Genomic DNA, 16,627 nt, shown 5'->3' on the forward strand with positions numbered 1-16,627 from the left:
CAGCTTTAGTCTGGAACAATTCCTCAGCTTTTCCTTGTCTTTCATGACCTTGACATTTTTGAAGATTGTATATCAGTTAGTCTGTAGAATGTCCTTCAACTTGGGCTTGTTCTGATGTCTCCTCATGCTTAGACTCAAGTTATACATGTTTAGCAGGGATACCACTTAAGCGATGCTGTGTCCTTCTCGGTGCCTCGTATCAGCAGGCACCTGATTCAGTTTGTCGTTATTGGTGATGGTAACTTCTATCACTTGGTTAAGGTGGTGTCTGCAAGATTTCTGCACTGTAAGGGTGTCTTTATTCCCTTTGTAATGCATAAGTAGCCTATGGGAAAGTACTTTGAAACTGTGAAATATCCTGTTCCCCAACAAACTTTCACCCAAAAGTTTTAGGTCCATTCATTAGTCTTGCCTGAATCAATTATTACTGCATTGGTTGCAAAATGATGATTTTCTAACTCTGTCATCTTCTACACTTATTAATTGGCATTCTTCTGTAAAGTACAGATCCCCCTCCTCCTCTCCGGTATTAGTCCGAGTTCTCCAGAGAAATAGAACAATAGGAGATACAGATGTAGATATAGACACAGATGAGAATATTTATTATAGGAGTCGGCTCACGTGGTTATGGAGGCCAAGAAGGCCCACAATCTGCTGCCTGCAAGCTGTAGAATAAGGAAAGCCGGTGGTGTAATTCAGTCCAAGTCAGACGCCTTGTGTCAGGGGGCTGATGGTATAAGTCCTGGTCTAGGTCCAAAAGCCCAAGAACCAGGAACGTTGATGTGCACTGTCCAAGGGCAGGAGAAGAAGGATGCCCCGCTCAAGCAGGGAGTGAATTCACCCTCTCTCCACCTTTTTGTTCTATTCAGGCCCTCAATGGATTGGATGATGCCCACCCGCACTGGGGAGGAGCCTCTGCTGTACTCAGCTCACCAAGTCAAATGCTAATCTCGTCCAGAAACACCTTCACAGACACACCCAGAAATAATGGGTTAACCAGCTATCTGGGCATCCTTTAGCCCAGTCAAGTTGACACATAAGATTAGCCATTACGTCCCCATTAATTAGTTAATTAATTTAAATTTAAATTTTTATCTATTTTATTTTTTTGGCCACGCCGCTCAGCATGTTCAGTTAGTTCCCCGACCAGGGATTGAACCCATGCCCCCTGCAGTGGAAGCTTGGAGTCCTAACCACTGGACCACCAGGGAATTCCCTAAATTAAAAATTTTAATTATGGATTCCTGAATCCTGTTTTTATTTGATGGGTTATTATCCATTCCTGTTACTATTCACGTGGATACTCAAGTCGTTCAGTTTGGCCAGTAGGAGTGCCTTCAAACTGTGTCCTTTTGATCTGTCTCCATCCCTTACACAATGGAATGTTCCAGACTCAACTTGGACTTTCCCTGTTCCAGTCCTGGACTCAGCTATTCTCCAAGGAGCCCTGGCTCCTTTCTTGGAGAATGGTACTCAGAATTCTTGCCTCTTTACCATCAACCAAACACTTCCAACAGGCAACGTCTCATCTCATCGGGTCCCTGGGAGTAGTAACAGAACAAGAGAACTTTCCTTTCTGGGATGGACAGTCCATCCTCATGAGGGAAACTGTATAAGTGATGTCTTTTCTTACAGGTGAACCTGGGACCAGACAAAATGGTGGTTGACCTGACAGATCCCAACCGACCACGCTTTACGCTACAGGAGCTGAGAGACGTGCTGCAGGAGCGCAACAAACTCAAGTCGCAGCTGCTGGTGGTGCAGGAAGAGCTGCAGTGCTATAAGAGGTGGGCTGTGCTGCCTGGGGCTCCTACACCACAGAGCAAGACACTGCCTAGAATTCCTTGATATATTACATATCTGTTCTTATATTCATCCAATCTACTTATTGAAGACCCACTATATGCCAGACACTATTCCTGGCACTGGGGGTAGAGCAGGAACAAAAGAGAAAGTCCGTGCTAGTCTAGGGGGAAGACAGGCAATCAGCCAGGAAGCCTGCAATGAACACACAGGATAATGGTGGTGAATGCTGAAGAGAATGTAGATCAAGGTGACATGACAGAGAGCAGAGTGCTGGGGGGGCCCTGCTTTAGACTGGGTGGTCAGGGAAGACCCCCCTGAGGTGAATGACAAGAAGCAGCCAACCATGTAAAGATTTGGTTGCGCAAAAGTAGAACAAGAAGTGCAAGGGCCCTGAGGTAGGAACCCATTTGGCCAATTTAAGAGACCCACCATGGTGGAACTTGGAATGTGAGGTAGAGGATGGTCCAGAAGAGACCAAGGGGTGGCCTTTTTGGCCACAAGAAGGAGCTCTAGTTTTTGGTGTTTTTTTAAAATAGATTTATTTATTTATTTATTTTTGGCTGTGTTGGGTCTTCGTTGCTGTGCGTGGGCTTTCTCTACTTGCAGTGAGCGGGAGATACTCTTCGTTGCAGTGTGTGGGCTTCTCATTGTTGTGGCTTCTCTTGTTGCGGAGCACGGGCTCTAGGCGCGCAGGCTTCAGTAGTTGTGGCTTGCAGGCTCTAGAGCTCAGGCTCAGTAGTTGTGGCGCACGGGCTTAGTTGCTCTGCGGCATGTGGGATCTTCCCGGGCCAGGGCTCAAACCTATGTCCCTTGCATTGGCAGGCAGATTCTTAACCACTGTGCCACCAGGGAAGCCCAGGAGCTCTAGTTTTATTGTAAGTGTAATGAGAAGATTTTGGGAAGTCTTAAGGGAATGACACAGTCTGATTTACTATTTTAAAAGATCAATGTGGTGATTTTGATAACTGAACGAGTTGGTTATGTGAGAGAATGTCCTTGTTCTTTGGAAAGACACTTAAGCATTTAGGAGTGAGGGGGTAAGATGTCTCCCGTTTACTCTCAAGTGGTTCAGGGAGAAGATGGTTGCATGGGTGGATGGGTAGGTGGATCGGTGGATGGATGGATGGATGGGTAGGTAGATAGATACACGGATAAGCATTTGAGGGATCTGGGTAGATACATGGGAAGTTTCTGTACGAGTATTACACCTTTTCTCTAAGTTTGAAATTGTATAAAATTTAAAAGTTAAAAAAGATCACAATAATACTGGGTAGAGGAGGAACCGTAGGACAAGCAAGAGAGAAAATAAGGAAGCTGCTGACATAGGTTTGGACTTTGCTTTATCCTTCTGCACCATGTTTCCCAAAATATTTTACTTTATGTAGGTATTTCTTCAAAAAGGGAGCTCTAGGGAGTTCCCTGGTGGTCCAGTGGTTAGGATTCGGCTCTTTCACTGCTGTGGCCCAGGTTCAATCCCTGGTCGGGGAACTGAGTTCCCACAAGCCACACAGAGCGGCAAAAAGGAGCTCTGTGGTTGAATAATTCTGGGAAACACTGAGTTAAACAAAGCAGGTTTCCTTAGAGGCAGGAGAAGGAAAGATCAAGAGAATAAAAACATGGTGCTAGGACTTCCCTGGTGGTCCAGTGGTTAAGACTTCGAGCTCCCAATGCAGGGGCTGCAGGTTTGATCCCTGGTGGGGGAACTAAGATCCCACATGCCTCAGGGTGCCGCCAAAAAATAAAAAACAAAACAAACAAAACGTAGTGCCAACTAATATTTATCAATGCTTACCATGTGCTAAGTGTATCCCGAGCATCATTTCAATTAGTGTTCACAGCAAGCCTATGAGTTAGGGTAATGTTATCCCCAAGAGGATCTAAGGGTCCGAGAGGTCAAGTACCTGCTTGAAGTCCCAGGGCTGGTGGTGGCAACCTTGAGACGTGAGGTCAGACAGCCTGACATTAGAGCCTGAGCTTTTAATTATCATGCCACATTCGGACTTGGAAAGTTTGGAAGTAAGGAAATACTCTAATTCAAAACAAAACAAAGCCCCAATGATATTATTCTTTAAATTCATTCAATATGGCATCATTAAGAGAGCATCAAAGTAAAAATGTCCTAGGAAGCTAAATCCAAAAGAGCTGAGTTCTGCCAACAGGAATTTAATTGTCTTCCTTCTGCTGAGGTTGGAACGATGTTAATGGAAAGACCTGTCTTCATCTCATTTAATAAGTACTCCAGACACGGTTAGTTAAAAAGAGGAACTGCTAGACTGCCCATGCCGTGAGCAGCTTGCTAGTGAATAAAGCAACACACGTTAGTTCCAGTTTTGAATTCCCAGAGAGCAACAGATGTGCACTTCCCATCTGGTACAGGCCAACAGACAGACAGCAGGATTCTGCTTAGTCTCCTGTGTTATATATTCTGGAGAAACCAGCATGTCAACTGAGGTGTTCTCTTAGCAACTGCATCAATTTGGAGGCCCAAGCTCATACTAATGATAGTTTTAACTGAAAGCAGATATGGTCGACTGTTTCCAAAGATGGTCACAACAGTTTTTCCCATCCTGCATTCCTTTTTTTTTTTTTTTAATTAATTAATTAATTCATTTTATTTTTGGCTGCATTGGGTCTTCGTTGCTGCGCGCGGGCTTTCTCTAGTTGCAGCGAGCGGGGGCTACTCTTCATTGCGGTGTGCGGGCTTCTCATTGCGGTGGCTTCTCTTGTTGAGGAGCACCAGCTCTAGGCGCGTGGGCTTCAGTAGTTGCGGCACACGGGCTCAGCAGCTGTGGTGCACGGGCTCTAGAGCGCTGGCTCAGTAGTTGTGGTGCACAGGCTTAGTCGCTCCATGGCATGTGGGATCTTCCCGGACCAGGGCTTGAACCCGTGTTCCCTGCATTGGCAGGCGGATTCTTAACCACTGCACCACCAAGGAAGTCCCCCTGCATTCCTTTTGCGATGAGACTTTTCCATTCCTCTCATTGGAGTAGAGGTAGAGTCTATTTTCCGTCCTCTTGAATCTGGACGGCCCTATGACTTGCTCTGACCAATCGAATGTGGTAGAAGTGATGCTGTTTGGCTTCCTAGGTTAAGGCTCTAAAAGGCCTAGCAGCTTCCATGTTTGTGCTCTCAGATTGCTGCCTTGAGACCACCATGCTATGAGGAAGCTCAAGGTAGTCACATGGAGAGGTCACATGAAGAAGAATGAAGGTGTCCCATATGACAGCCCCAGCTGCATCCAGCCCCCAGCTGATCCACCAACTGAATGCAGCCAGTTGAGAACCCCAAACTAGACCATCAGGAGAACCACCAAATCAACCATAAGAAATAGAGCTGGGCTTCCCTGGTGGCGCAGTGGTTGAGAATCTGCCTGCTAATGCAGGAGACACAGGTTCGAGCCCTGGTCTGGGAAGATCCCACATGCCGCGGAGCAACTAGGCCCGTGAGCCACAACTACTGAGCCTGCGCTCCGCAACAAGAGAGGCCACGACTGTGAAAGGCCTGTGCACCGCGATGAAGAGTGGCCCCCACTTGCCACAACTAGAGAAAGCCCTCGCACAGAAATGAAGACCCAACACAGCCATAAATAATTTAAAAATAAAAAAAAATAAAAAAATAAAGACAGAAAAAAAGAAATTAAAAAAAAAAATAGAGCTATCATGAGAAGTCATAAATCATCATAGTTTTAAATCACTAAGTTTTAGGGTGTTAGGTAATGGTAGATAGTGGGAAAAGGTAATTTTTAGATGATTCTCATATGAATATTATTATAATTAATATATATAATAAAAATAGAAATAACAATATTAAGTAATAAGAGCCCACTCTTTGCAAAGAAAGAGAGAGAGGGGTAAATTCTACTCTCTGACGTTCATACCTAAAGGGGCATCTCAGTCAGCTCCAGCTGCCATAACAAAACACCAGAGACTGGGTGGCTTAAACAATAGAAATTTTTTTTCTCACAGTTCTGGAGGCTAGAAGTCCAAGATCAAGGTGCCAGTATGGTTGGTTCTGGCTCTTCCTGGCTTGTAGACAGCTGCCTTCTTGCTGTGTCCTCAAATGGTGGGGAGAATGAGAGAGAGAGCAAGCCGTCTGGTGTCTCTTCTTGCAAGGGCACTAATCCCATCATGAGGGCCCACCCTCATGACCTCATGTAAACCTAAGTGTCTTCCAAAGGTCCCATCTTCAAATACCATAACATTAAGGGTTAGGGCTTCAACATATGAATTCAGTCTATAGTAAGGGGAAAATTGATGCCTGTAGCATGGACATAAATTTACCAGTAGGTACCACAACAAAATACCTAAGTGGATCTAATGAGCTTACTGGGTCAGACATTTTTTTTAAAAATATTTATTTATTTATTTATTTGGCTGCATCATGTCTTAGTTGCAGCACGTGGGCTCTCTAGTTGTGGCGCCTTGGCTTAGTTGCCCCACAACATGTGGGATCTTAGTTCCCTGACCAGGGATCGAACCTGCATCCCCTGCATTGGAAGGCAGATTATTTTTTAATTTTTAAATATTTTTTATAATTAATTAATTAATTAATTATGTCTGCATTGGGTCTTTGTTGCTGCACGCGGGCTTTCTCTAGTTGCGGCGAGCAGGGGCTACTCTTCATTGCAATGCGCAGGCTTCGCATTGCGGTGGCTTCTCTTGTTCTCATTGTTCATGGGCTCCAGGCGCGTGAGCTTCAGTAATTGTGGCATGGGGGCTCAGTAGTTGTGGCTCGCGGGCTCCAGAGCGCAGGCTCAGTAGTTGTGGTGCACGGGCTTAGTTGCTCCACAGCATGTGGGATCTTCCCGGACCAGGACTCGAACCTGTGTCCCCTGCATTGGCAGGCGGATTCTTAACCACTGGACCACCAAGGAAGTCCCTGGGTCAGACTTTGAAATGCTTCACTGTGGTCAGGCTTCTTTCGATTGCAGGTGACAGAGATCCAATTCAAACTAGCTTAAGCACAAAAGGGAGTTTTATTGGCTCACATAGCTGGGAAGGATCCTGGAATTGGTCTCAGAAATAAAGAAAAAACTGCAACTAAGGCCTCAGGGTTGGAATCAGGGACTGTGTGCCTCTTTCTTTCCTCTTTGCTTCCCTTTTTTGGCCTTATTATCTTGTATTAAAGACAGTCCTTCTCTGAATCTTAGGAAGCATGGCTGCTGGCAATCAGCAAGTAAGAGAGAATAGCCTTCTTCCAAGTTCTGTACATCAAATCCAGGGAAATACTCTAGCCCTCTTTGGGTCACCTGACCTAAATATCTTATTGATCAATATCAATCTAGGTCTTATCACCATCTGACTTACTATATATTTTTAAATTTTACTTATTTATTTGTGTCTTGACTGTTTTCTTCCCCAATGGGATATAAATTGCATGAGAGAAGATATTTTATCTATTTTGTTAATTGCTATATCTATATACATTGGTACAATATGTAGCTTAATAATATTTGTTGAACGAATGAATGAATTCCATTTATTATCTCGCTTAATCCCTCAATCCTAGGAATTAGGTACTTTCATTATCCTTATTTTACTAATTAGGAAATCAAGGGTTAAGTTAGAGGATTTATACATGGTTATATTTCTAGCAACTGGAGAAGCTTAAAGTACCAGCCAATGGAATTAGCCAAGGGAAAGAAAGAAGAGGTGTCAACAGTGGAAAGGTGGAAGGAAGATTCTAATCATCTGAGTCAAAATGTCTAACTGTAGCACTTTCAATGATAATATTATTAATATAATAATAATTATTAAGAACCTTCACTTTCAGAGCTGCACAGATAAGAGATCTTCAATAAAACAACCCTAATATTTGTCTCCTTTTTCCTAGCGGCCTGATCCCAGCAAGAGAAGGCCCAGGAGGAAGAAGAGAAAAAGATGCTCTGGTTACCAGGGCCAGCAATGCCAGCAGTAACAAGGAGGAGAAGACAATCATAAGGAAGCTGTAAGTCACCTGGCTGCCCCCTGTTGCCACTAAATAATCACTAAAGGAAGGAGTGGGGGTGAGAGGGGGAGGTCCTGCTCTCCTGGTGGTGGTCTTGCAGCTGATATGAAAACTCATTGCTGGTGTATTATCATATCTGCCAGGCAGTAGTGTAAGCACTTAACATATATTAATTCATTGACTCTTCACAGTGACCCTATGAGGTAGGAACTATTATAATCCCCAACTTACAGTTGGGGAAGTAAATACCAAGAAGTAAAGTCACGTACCCAAGGTCACACAGATAGTAAATAGTGAAGTCAGGATTTGAACCCAAGGAAGTCCAGATTCTACACTCTACTGCCTCCCTATGATATAATAACAATAACCAAATAATAATAATATTACAACCACAAGAAAAACACAGAAACAATAATTATTGGGGTTTAAGGGGGCTAGTTCATCACCAACTTTGGAGGACCCTGGGTCTCCCAATGCTGGGACCCATAATGCAGTGTCCTTTGAATACTCCCCTCGTGTTCATGCACCATTGTTAATCCCTTGTTTCTTTGGTTGCTGTGCCTCAAACCATAGAGTGTGGGACACTAGTTAAAATTCAGATTCTCATATATCAAGTCGTTGGTTCTAGGATGAGGCCCAGAAATCTGGATTTTTACTAAATTCCCAGACAGTTCTGATGTGGGGAGCCCTTGGACCACACCTTGAGATGTGCCTTTTCTGTCTACAGATGTCAGTACAATTAGGCACACCTTTCCTCCACCCCATGCTGAAGCAACCAGCTGGTTTGCCTTGGTTGCTTTGAGAATGTCTGGCCTGGTGACAGTTTATCAGCTCCTGGTCTTTTGGATCGAAAGTGAGAAACAGCCTCGATCAGGGATCTCAAACTAGAAAGCCTATGGGGGCCGAGCACTTAATGTGGATGCGTGATGGGGCTGTGGGGTGGGGTAGGGGACAGTTGCCCCTCAGTTCTGTCTGGCCTAGGAATAACATGTTACCAGACCTTCTGCTTCTTGAGTGAAGCCGAGAAGCCGGATTTATTCATGGAATCTGATTTCCAAATGCTGGCAAATAATTTAAGATTAAAAACAAAGACTGTACGATCCAAATGACCCACCATCGCAGGCTGCATCAGGTCCTAGGCTGCCATCTGACTCTAGCTCCATTATTCCTGCCTCTCCGGGAGGGCTGAGGGGACCTCATTTTCTTCCATTCATTCGGTCATTAGTCAGTCAACAAACCCTCACTGAGTCTATATTGTGCACCAGGTGTGGTGCTCACGCTGGGGGTGCTGCAGTGACCTATTTTGCAAGGACTTCGCGGACTCCAATTTCACAGGGAAATAATTTTGAGGGATCAGAGATTCTGAGTTACCTTCCAGGGCAGGTTTAATTAAGATGCCTTTGTTTCAAGAGAGAGGAGAAAATTTTTTTTTCTTTTTCTTTTTTTGGATCTCAGGAACATAAGGTTGCGTTAGTGAGTCTCAGCTCATGGCACAATGCACCTCATTGTGAGCGTAAGACCCCTTTCTTCTTGGTTTTATTTGTTCCCTCTTTATCCCCATCCCCCATTCCCATTCTGCTTCCCAGCTCGCCTCCCCCTCAGCCAGTCTCATATGGGTATTTATGTACCGTGTTCTAAAAACTGTATATTGTCTTTTGTGGATGTATTTTCAATAGTAACTGATATTTTAATACTTCATTCTGTTTCCTAGTATTGTTTTTTTTTCTTCACTAAACACTGTTGTTTTCTTTTTTATCAGGCACTCTTTTTTTTTAGAAAAAAAAATATGTATTTAAAAATTTGTTTGGCTGCACCGTGGCATGAGGGATCTTAGTTCCCCGACCAGGGATGGAACCCGTGCCCCTTGCAGTGGAAGCGCAGAGTCCTAACCACTGGAATGCCAGGGAATTCCCTCAGGCACTCTTTTTTAAATTTTAATAATATATTTTACTAACCCAACACATCCAAAATATTATCATTTCAACGTGTGATCACTATAAAACATTATTAATGAGATATTTTACACTCTTCTTTTTAAATAGTAAGCCCTTGAAATCTGATGTGTATTTTACACTGACAGCACATTTCAGTTAAGACTTGTTATGGGGCTTCTCTGGTGGTGCAGAGGTTGAGAATCTGCCTGCCAATGCAGGGGGCACGGGTTCGAGCCCTGGTCTGGGAAGATTCCACATGCCGCAGAGCAACTAAGCCCATGCGCCACAACTACTGAAGCCCGCACGCCCTAGAGCCCGTGCTCTGCAACAAGAGAAGCCACTGCAATGAGAAGCCTGTGCACCGCAACGAAGAGTAGGCCCCGCTCACCGCAACTAGAGGAAGCCCGTGGGCAGCAATGAAGACCCAACGCAGCCAAAAATAAATATAATTAATTAATTAATTTTTTTAAAAAAAGACTCGGGGCTTCCCTGGTGGCGCAGTGGTTGAGAATCTGCCTGCCAGTGCAGGGGACACGGGTTCGAGCCCTGGTCTGGGAAGATCCCACATGCCGCAGAGTGACTAGGCCCGTGAGCCACAATTACTGAGCCTGCGCGTCTTGAGCCTGTGCTCCGCAACAAGAGAGGCCACGATAGTGAGAGGCCCGCGCACCGCGATGAAGAGTGGCCCCCGCTTGCCACAACTGGAGAAAGCCCTCGCACTGAAACGAAGACCCAACACAGCCAAAAATAAATAAATAAACAAATACTTTAAAAAAAAAAAAAGACTCGTTATGTTTCAAGGGCTCAAAAGGCATGTGTAGCTAGTGGCCGCTGTATTGGACAGCATAGCTTTAGCCGATATATGGTCAGATGCTTTGGACTTTGAGAACTGAGCTTGAATGATCTTTTTTTTTTTTTTTTTTAGTGTTTTTTATTTTAATCATACCTAACATAAAATTTACCATTTTAATTATTTTTTAAAAAATTGAGGTATAGTTGGACTTCCCCGGTGGTCCAGTGGTTAAGACTCCACGCTTCCAATGCAGGGGCTGTGGGTTCGATCCCTGGTCAGGGAACTAAGATCCTGTATGCCATGGGGCGCAGCCAAAAATAATAATAATAATAATAAAAAAATTAAAAAAAAAATTGAAGTACAGTTGATTTATAATATTGTATTAGTTTCAGGTATACAGCAAAGCAATTCAGTTATACATATATATATATTCTTTTTCAGATTCTTTTCCATTATAGGTTATTACAAGATATTGAATATAGTTCCCTGTGCTGTACAGTAGGTCCTTGTTTATCTATTTTATATACAGTAGTTTGTATCTGTTAATCCCAAACACCTAATTTAATTTATCCCTCCCCGCCACTTCCCCTTTGGTCACCATAGGATTGTTTTCTCTATCTGTGAGACCATTTTAATCACTTTTTTTTTTTAGACTGTTGCTTTTTTTTTTTTTTTTTTTTTTTTTATTTATGGCTGTGTTGGGTCTTCGTTTCTGTGCGAGGGCTTTCTCTAGTTGCGGCAAGCGGGGGCCACTCTTCATGGCGGTGCGCGGGCCTCTCACTATCGCGGTCTCTCTTGTTGCGGAGCACAGGCTCCAGACGCACAGGCTCAGTAGTTGTGGCTCACGGGCCTAGTTGCTCCGCGGCATGTGGGATCTTCCCAGACCAGGGCTTGAACCCGTGTCCCCTGCATTGGCAGGCGGATTCTCAACCACTGCGCCACCAGGGAAGCCCCCATTTTAATCACTTGTAAGTGTACAATTCAGTCACATTAAATGCATGAAGATCCTGTGCATCCACCACCACTATCCATTTCCAGAACTGTTTCGTCATCCTGTCCCGAAACCCTGTCCCCATTAACCATTAACTCTTCCGTTCCCCTCCTCCAGCCCCTGGCACCCACCACTCTACTTTCGGTCTCTATGCATCTGACTACCCTGGGGACCTCATAGAAGTGGAGACATGCAGTATTTGTCCTTTCATGACTGGCTTATGTGATTAGCATAATGTCTTCAGGTGCATCCATGTTGCACCATGTGTCAGAATTTCTTTCATCCTTAAGGCCCAGTGATAGTCCATGGTATGTATAGACCACATTCGATTTATCCATTCATCTGCTGATGGACATTAAGCAGCTTGTTTTTTTTTAAATTTATTTATTTATTTATTTATATTTATTTATTTATTTATTGGCTGCGTTGCGTCTTCGTTGCTGCGCGCGGGCTTTCTCTAGTTGTGGTGAGCGGGGTCTCCTCTTCGTTGTGGTACGCGGGCTTCTCATTGCAGTGGCTTCTCTTGTTGGGCAGCATGGGCTCTAGGAGCCCGGGCTTCAGTAGTTGCAGCACGTGGGCTCAGTAGTTGTGGCTCGCAGGTTCTAGATCACAGGCTGAGTAGTTGTGGCACATGGGCTTAGTTGCTCCGCGGCATGTGGGATCTTCCTGGACCAGGGCTCGAACCTGTGTCCCCTGCATTGGCAGGCAGATTCTTAACCACTGCGCCACCAGGGAAGTCCCCATTAAGCAGTTTTTAAGAGCTGTCCATATAGCAGTGTAGACATCCAACTTGTTTCTGACCCCAGCGATGGGATCGCAGGTTGCCTCCCCCACTGTGGACAGTGCTGCAGTGAATATCTCCATGCTTATTCATGTCCTCTCACGGACCTGGGTGTGAATTTCCCAGGGATATATACCCAGGAGTGATATTGCAGGGCCATGGGGCCTATCATCCTGGGTTCTTGCTTATCAAGAAACAAAGGCTCAAAAAAAAAAAAAAGAAACAAAGGCTCACGCAAAAGGAGTGACTGAAAAGATTTAAAGAAGGGACATTTTACAGATGTGGGAGCAGAGATATGGGATGGAGAAGCATCCTGGGGCGGGCAACAGAGGGGCGAGGGGAGGGAGCTGTGAGGGAAGGGGGAGAGTCAGAAAGGCATGTGGCCTTCAGAAGAGGAACGAACACACAGTAGCTAGTGAAACAAAACCTGGCAGGGACACAGCCCGGAGTGAATGCCCGCACCTCTCTCTCCTCCCACCCTCCCCGCGCGTGCAGGTGCTTCCCATTGGCTGAGCCCAGCCGGAAGCTAGAGGACAAGGGAGCTTGTTGAGATCCCCCACAGAGCTCAGCCTCCTGGAGCGGAGAGCAGGCTGGAGAAGGGAGGGGATGCTTCTGCGGGGGCAAATAGCCCACAGAGTGCATGTCTACTTAGTTCAGTTAAGTATTACCAGGCTTTCTTGAATGGCTGCATGAAACAGCTTTATCAGACAAGACCACCTGAAACCACATTTACTTACTCTTCCAACAAATACTTATTGAGAGCCTACCATGTGCCAGGCACTGATCTAGGTGCTGGGGATACAGTGAGCAAGATGGAGTCCCTGCCCTCATGGTGCTTACATTCCAATAGGGGAGGCAGAGAGTGAACCGGTCAGGAAATGTACTAACGGGACAGTTGCAGATGGCCCTACCTGTGCTGAAGACCATTAAATAGGGTGCTGAGAGAGAGGTTGATCAGGAGCTGCTTTTTTTTTTAAGTTATTTTTGGCCGCGCCACACGACTTATGGGATCTTAGTTCCCCAAACAGGGATCAAATGCGAGCCCTGGGCAGTGAAAGCGCAGCGTCCTAACCACTGGACCACCAGGAAGTTCCCGATAGGGAGCTACTTTAGATTTGGGGAGTCCTGGAACACTTCTATGAAAAGGCAACATTCAAGCTGAGCCCTGGAAGGCCATAATGACCTGAGTTTTCCCTGACTTCCTGGCAGAGGGAACAGCAGGTGTAAAGGCCAGAGGCTGGAGAGAGCTTGTGCAACAGAGATCATGGTGGCTGGAGCAGCAAAGAGAAGGGAGGTGAGGCTGGAGAAGGGGAGGGAGCGGGTCATTCGGGGCCAAGTGGATCCCGGTGACGACTTTGGGTTTCATTCTAAGTGCTTTGGAAAGACCTTGGAAGGTTTTAAGCTGGGGAGTGACATGTCCATATTCACCTATAAAAAGCTCTCTCTGGCTGCTTTGTGAAGAAGGGTTGAGGGGACAAAGTAGGGCCAGTGGGAATGTTTCTTCCCCAAGAAAGGGTCTCCTGAGGTAAGATAATGAATGAAAGAGCATCTCCACCCTACAGCAGGTGTCTGATCTGAAGGTGTTTATTTGGGACATTCATTGGCTGAGGATCTCACTGTAAACAAGGCTTCCAGACCCATAAGCTACTGGTTTCTCTTTTTTTAAAAAAAATGTTTATTTATTTATTTTATTTTTGGCTGTGTCGGTCTTAGTTGCGGTATTCGGAATCTTTTTGCGGCACGCGAGATCCTCTGCTGAGGCTCACGGGCTTCTCTCTGGCTGTGGCCCGTGTGCTCAGTAGTTGCGACACACGTGGGCTTAGTTGCCCTGCAGCATGTGGGATCTTAGTTCCCTGACCAGGGATCGAACCCGTGTCCCCTGCATCAAAAGGCAGATTCTTAACCAACCACTGAGCCACCAGGGAAGTCCCCATAAGCTACTGGTTTCTTTCTGCCTCTTCTAGAGGAGTTCTTTGGGTTACTTAATTGGAGTTTGAGGCTGATGCGGCAAAAATACAGTGTTTGTCAGCCAGCCTGAGGACACAGGTTTAGAGTGTGAGGCCACAGTTTCATGATCAGACAAGATTATCGAGCTAATGGAATGAATGAGTGAATGAATGAATGAACGACTCTCCGAAGAAGTAAGTCATGATGAGAAGGATTTTTGTCTTTGTCCTGAGGACAGTGGGGAGCCATGCAGGGTTTAAGCTGAGGAGTGACTTAGCTCTGCACAGTGACGCGGTCATTCTGGCTGCCGCATGAGTGGACTGTGGGGGGAGGGGAGGCTGTTATGCTCCTCATGGTGGCTTGTCCTGCGGGTGGCGGTGGAGGAGATGAGAGGTGGTGGGATGAGAACATATCTGGGGCATGATGACTAAAGTACAGCAGGTGGGCTGAGGGGAGGGGAGTTGAGAACAACTCCCGGTTGCTGGCTTGAATGACTGGGTGGGGGAAGATGACGTTTCCTGAGACAGGGAAGTGGGGTTGGCGGGGTATGCGCAGGCTCAGGGGGAGGGCGGCTGAGCCCTAGCGCCTGTATCCGCACGTGAGTCAAGGGCTCGTCCCTGCTGTTGCTGGCAGAGCTGCTAGCGGTGCTCAAGAGGTTTGTCTTTGACTGGAAGCAAGAGCCCGTATCCCCATCACTGACTTTTCAGCCCACCAGCCATCTTTGCATCTTTCCTACAACTGGAAATAGCATTGACACTGTACTTTGTGTCACTGTACTTTGATCAACCCCAGATGTCATTCCTTTTTTTTTTTTAATTAATTAATTTATTTATTTTTGGCTGTGTTGGGTCTTTGTTGCTGTGCTGGCTTTTCTCTAGTTGCGGCGAGCGGGGGCTACTCTTCATTGCGGTGTGCGGGCTTTTCATTGCGGTGGCTTCTCTTGTTGCGGAGCACAGCCTGTAGGCGCACGGGCTTCAGTAGTTGTGGCTCGCGGACTCTAGAGTGCAGGCTCAGTAGTTGTGGCACACGGGCTTAGTTGCTCCCCAGCATGTGGGATCTTCCCAGACCAGGGGTAGAACCTGTGTCCCCTGCGTTGGCGGGCAGATTCTTATCCACTGCACCACCAGGGAAGCCCCCAGATGTCATTCTTCCTTTTCAAAACTTTGCATGAGGGGGACTGAAAGTTTGTTACTCATGCCTCAGGGGATATCTTTATATGTTTTATCTGTTATATCCAAGAACTTGCATGTTACTCTTTCTTCATTGCAAATATCTATTTTATAATTGTAGGTACCATTGAGAAGTTATCACTTCCTCTACAATAAAAACCACTTAAAATTAGAAATTAAAAAAAAAAAAAAAGGTTCCAGACTCCATCTGTCAGTCTAGCACAGTAGTTATGTGGGCTCTGGGCCCAAGTCCCAGTGGTTCCAAGATATGCTGTGTGACCTTGGGCCTGTTACTTAACCTCCCATAACTTCAGTTTGCTCATCTATAAAATGGGGGTATTGATTGTACTCACCTCCTCATGTTGTTATGAGTTTGAAATGAGCTAGTAGATGGAAAGCCCTGGAACAGTGCCTGTCCCATAATGAGCCCCAAGGAAATGGCCTGCAAGAGCTGCTTACAGATTTTGCAGGAGGTTCTGCACCTCCCGCTTCAGAACTCGCTCTGTTCCCTCTGACCCACCCCTCTCTCTCTCCACCCAGGTTCTCTTTCCGGTCAGGGAAGCAGACATAGATCTGAGGCCATGGCTCAGTTCTCAGAAGACGACTTCAAAAATCATCTCTCAGTGCCAGCGCGTACCCACTGCACTTGCTCCTTTGTTTCCCCTCAAAGCCGTCTGAGGAGGAACGGGTGCCTCACCGGCTGCAGAACTGAACAACCCTGACGGCTGGGCCAGGGTGAGTGAAGCGGCACAAAGAAATCGAGAAAGCAGAAGGAAAGCGAAACGGGGCCACCTGCAGCCCCACTTCAACCCCCCAAGAGGCCCCCAGCGTGCGGATGTGCTTTCTGCTTCTCAGGGCTCACAAACGACTGCGTAGCTGCGAAATACACCAGCCCAAATTGGGGTGGGGAGAAGAGGATGCAGGAAAATCTGGTATGGACTTGGCAGCGATGACTTCACTGATATTTAGTGACTATTTGATTTTGCTAACGTGACTTTCTTTACATGATTTTTTTATTAAAGTAAAATGACTTTTACACTTTCTGTGTTTTAGAGTGGCCTCTTAGAGTTACGTGACCTTGTGTAAGTTACTTCAGCTTTTTGGAGTCTTGGTTTCCAAATCTGTGAACTGTATACAGTTGACCCTTGAATAACGCAGTTTGAACTGTGAAGGTCCACTCACGCACCGATCTTTTTTCAGTACTAAACACTGTAGTACTGCACGACCTGCAGTTGGTTGAATCTGCGTATACGGAGGAAA

General features: G+C 45.8%; 1 protein-coding gene across 4 annotated transcripts in view; it reads left to right on the forward strand.

Moving 5' to 3' along the window:
- RILPL2 (Rab interacting lysosomal protein like 2) overlaps positions 1 to 16,403 on the forward strand; it is a 30,893-nt gene extending 14,490 nt beyond the window's left edge. For 2 of the 4 annotated variants that reach the window (XM_059895121.1, XM_059895120.1), the window contains exons 4-6: positions 1,636 to 1,787; positions 7,639 to 7,752; positions 9,905 to 10,461. In XM_059895121.1, coding sequence (XP_059751104.1) covers positions 1,636 to 1,787; positions 7,639 to 7,752; positions 9,905 to 9,998 — 360 coding nt within the window. In that variant the 3' untranslated portion in view covers positions 9,999 to 10,461. The other 2 variants (XM_059895122.1, XM_059895123.1) reach the window with 2 other exon arrangements.
- The last annotated feature ends 224 nt before the right edge of the window (positions 16,404 to 16,627 follow it).

The sequence above is a fragment of the Balaenoptera ricei genome, chromosome 14 (genome assembly GCF_028023285.1).
Source record: "Balaenoptera ricei isolate mBalRic1 chromosome 14, mBalRic1.hap2, whole genome shotgun sequence".
In the NCBI taxonomy this organism is placed as follows: Eukaryota; Metazoa; Chordata; class Mammalia; order Artiodactyla; family Balaenopteridae; genus Balaenoptera; species Balaenoptera ricei.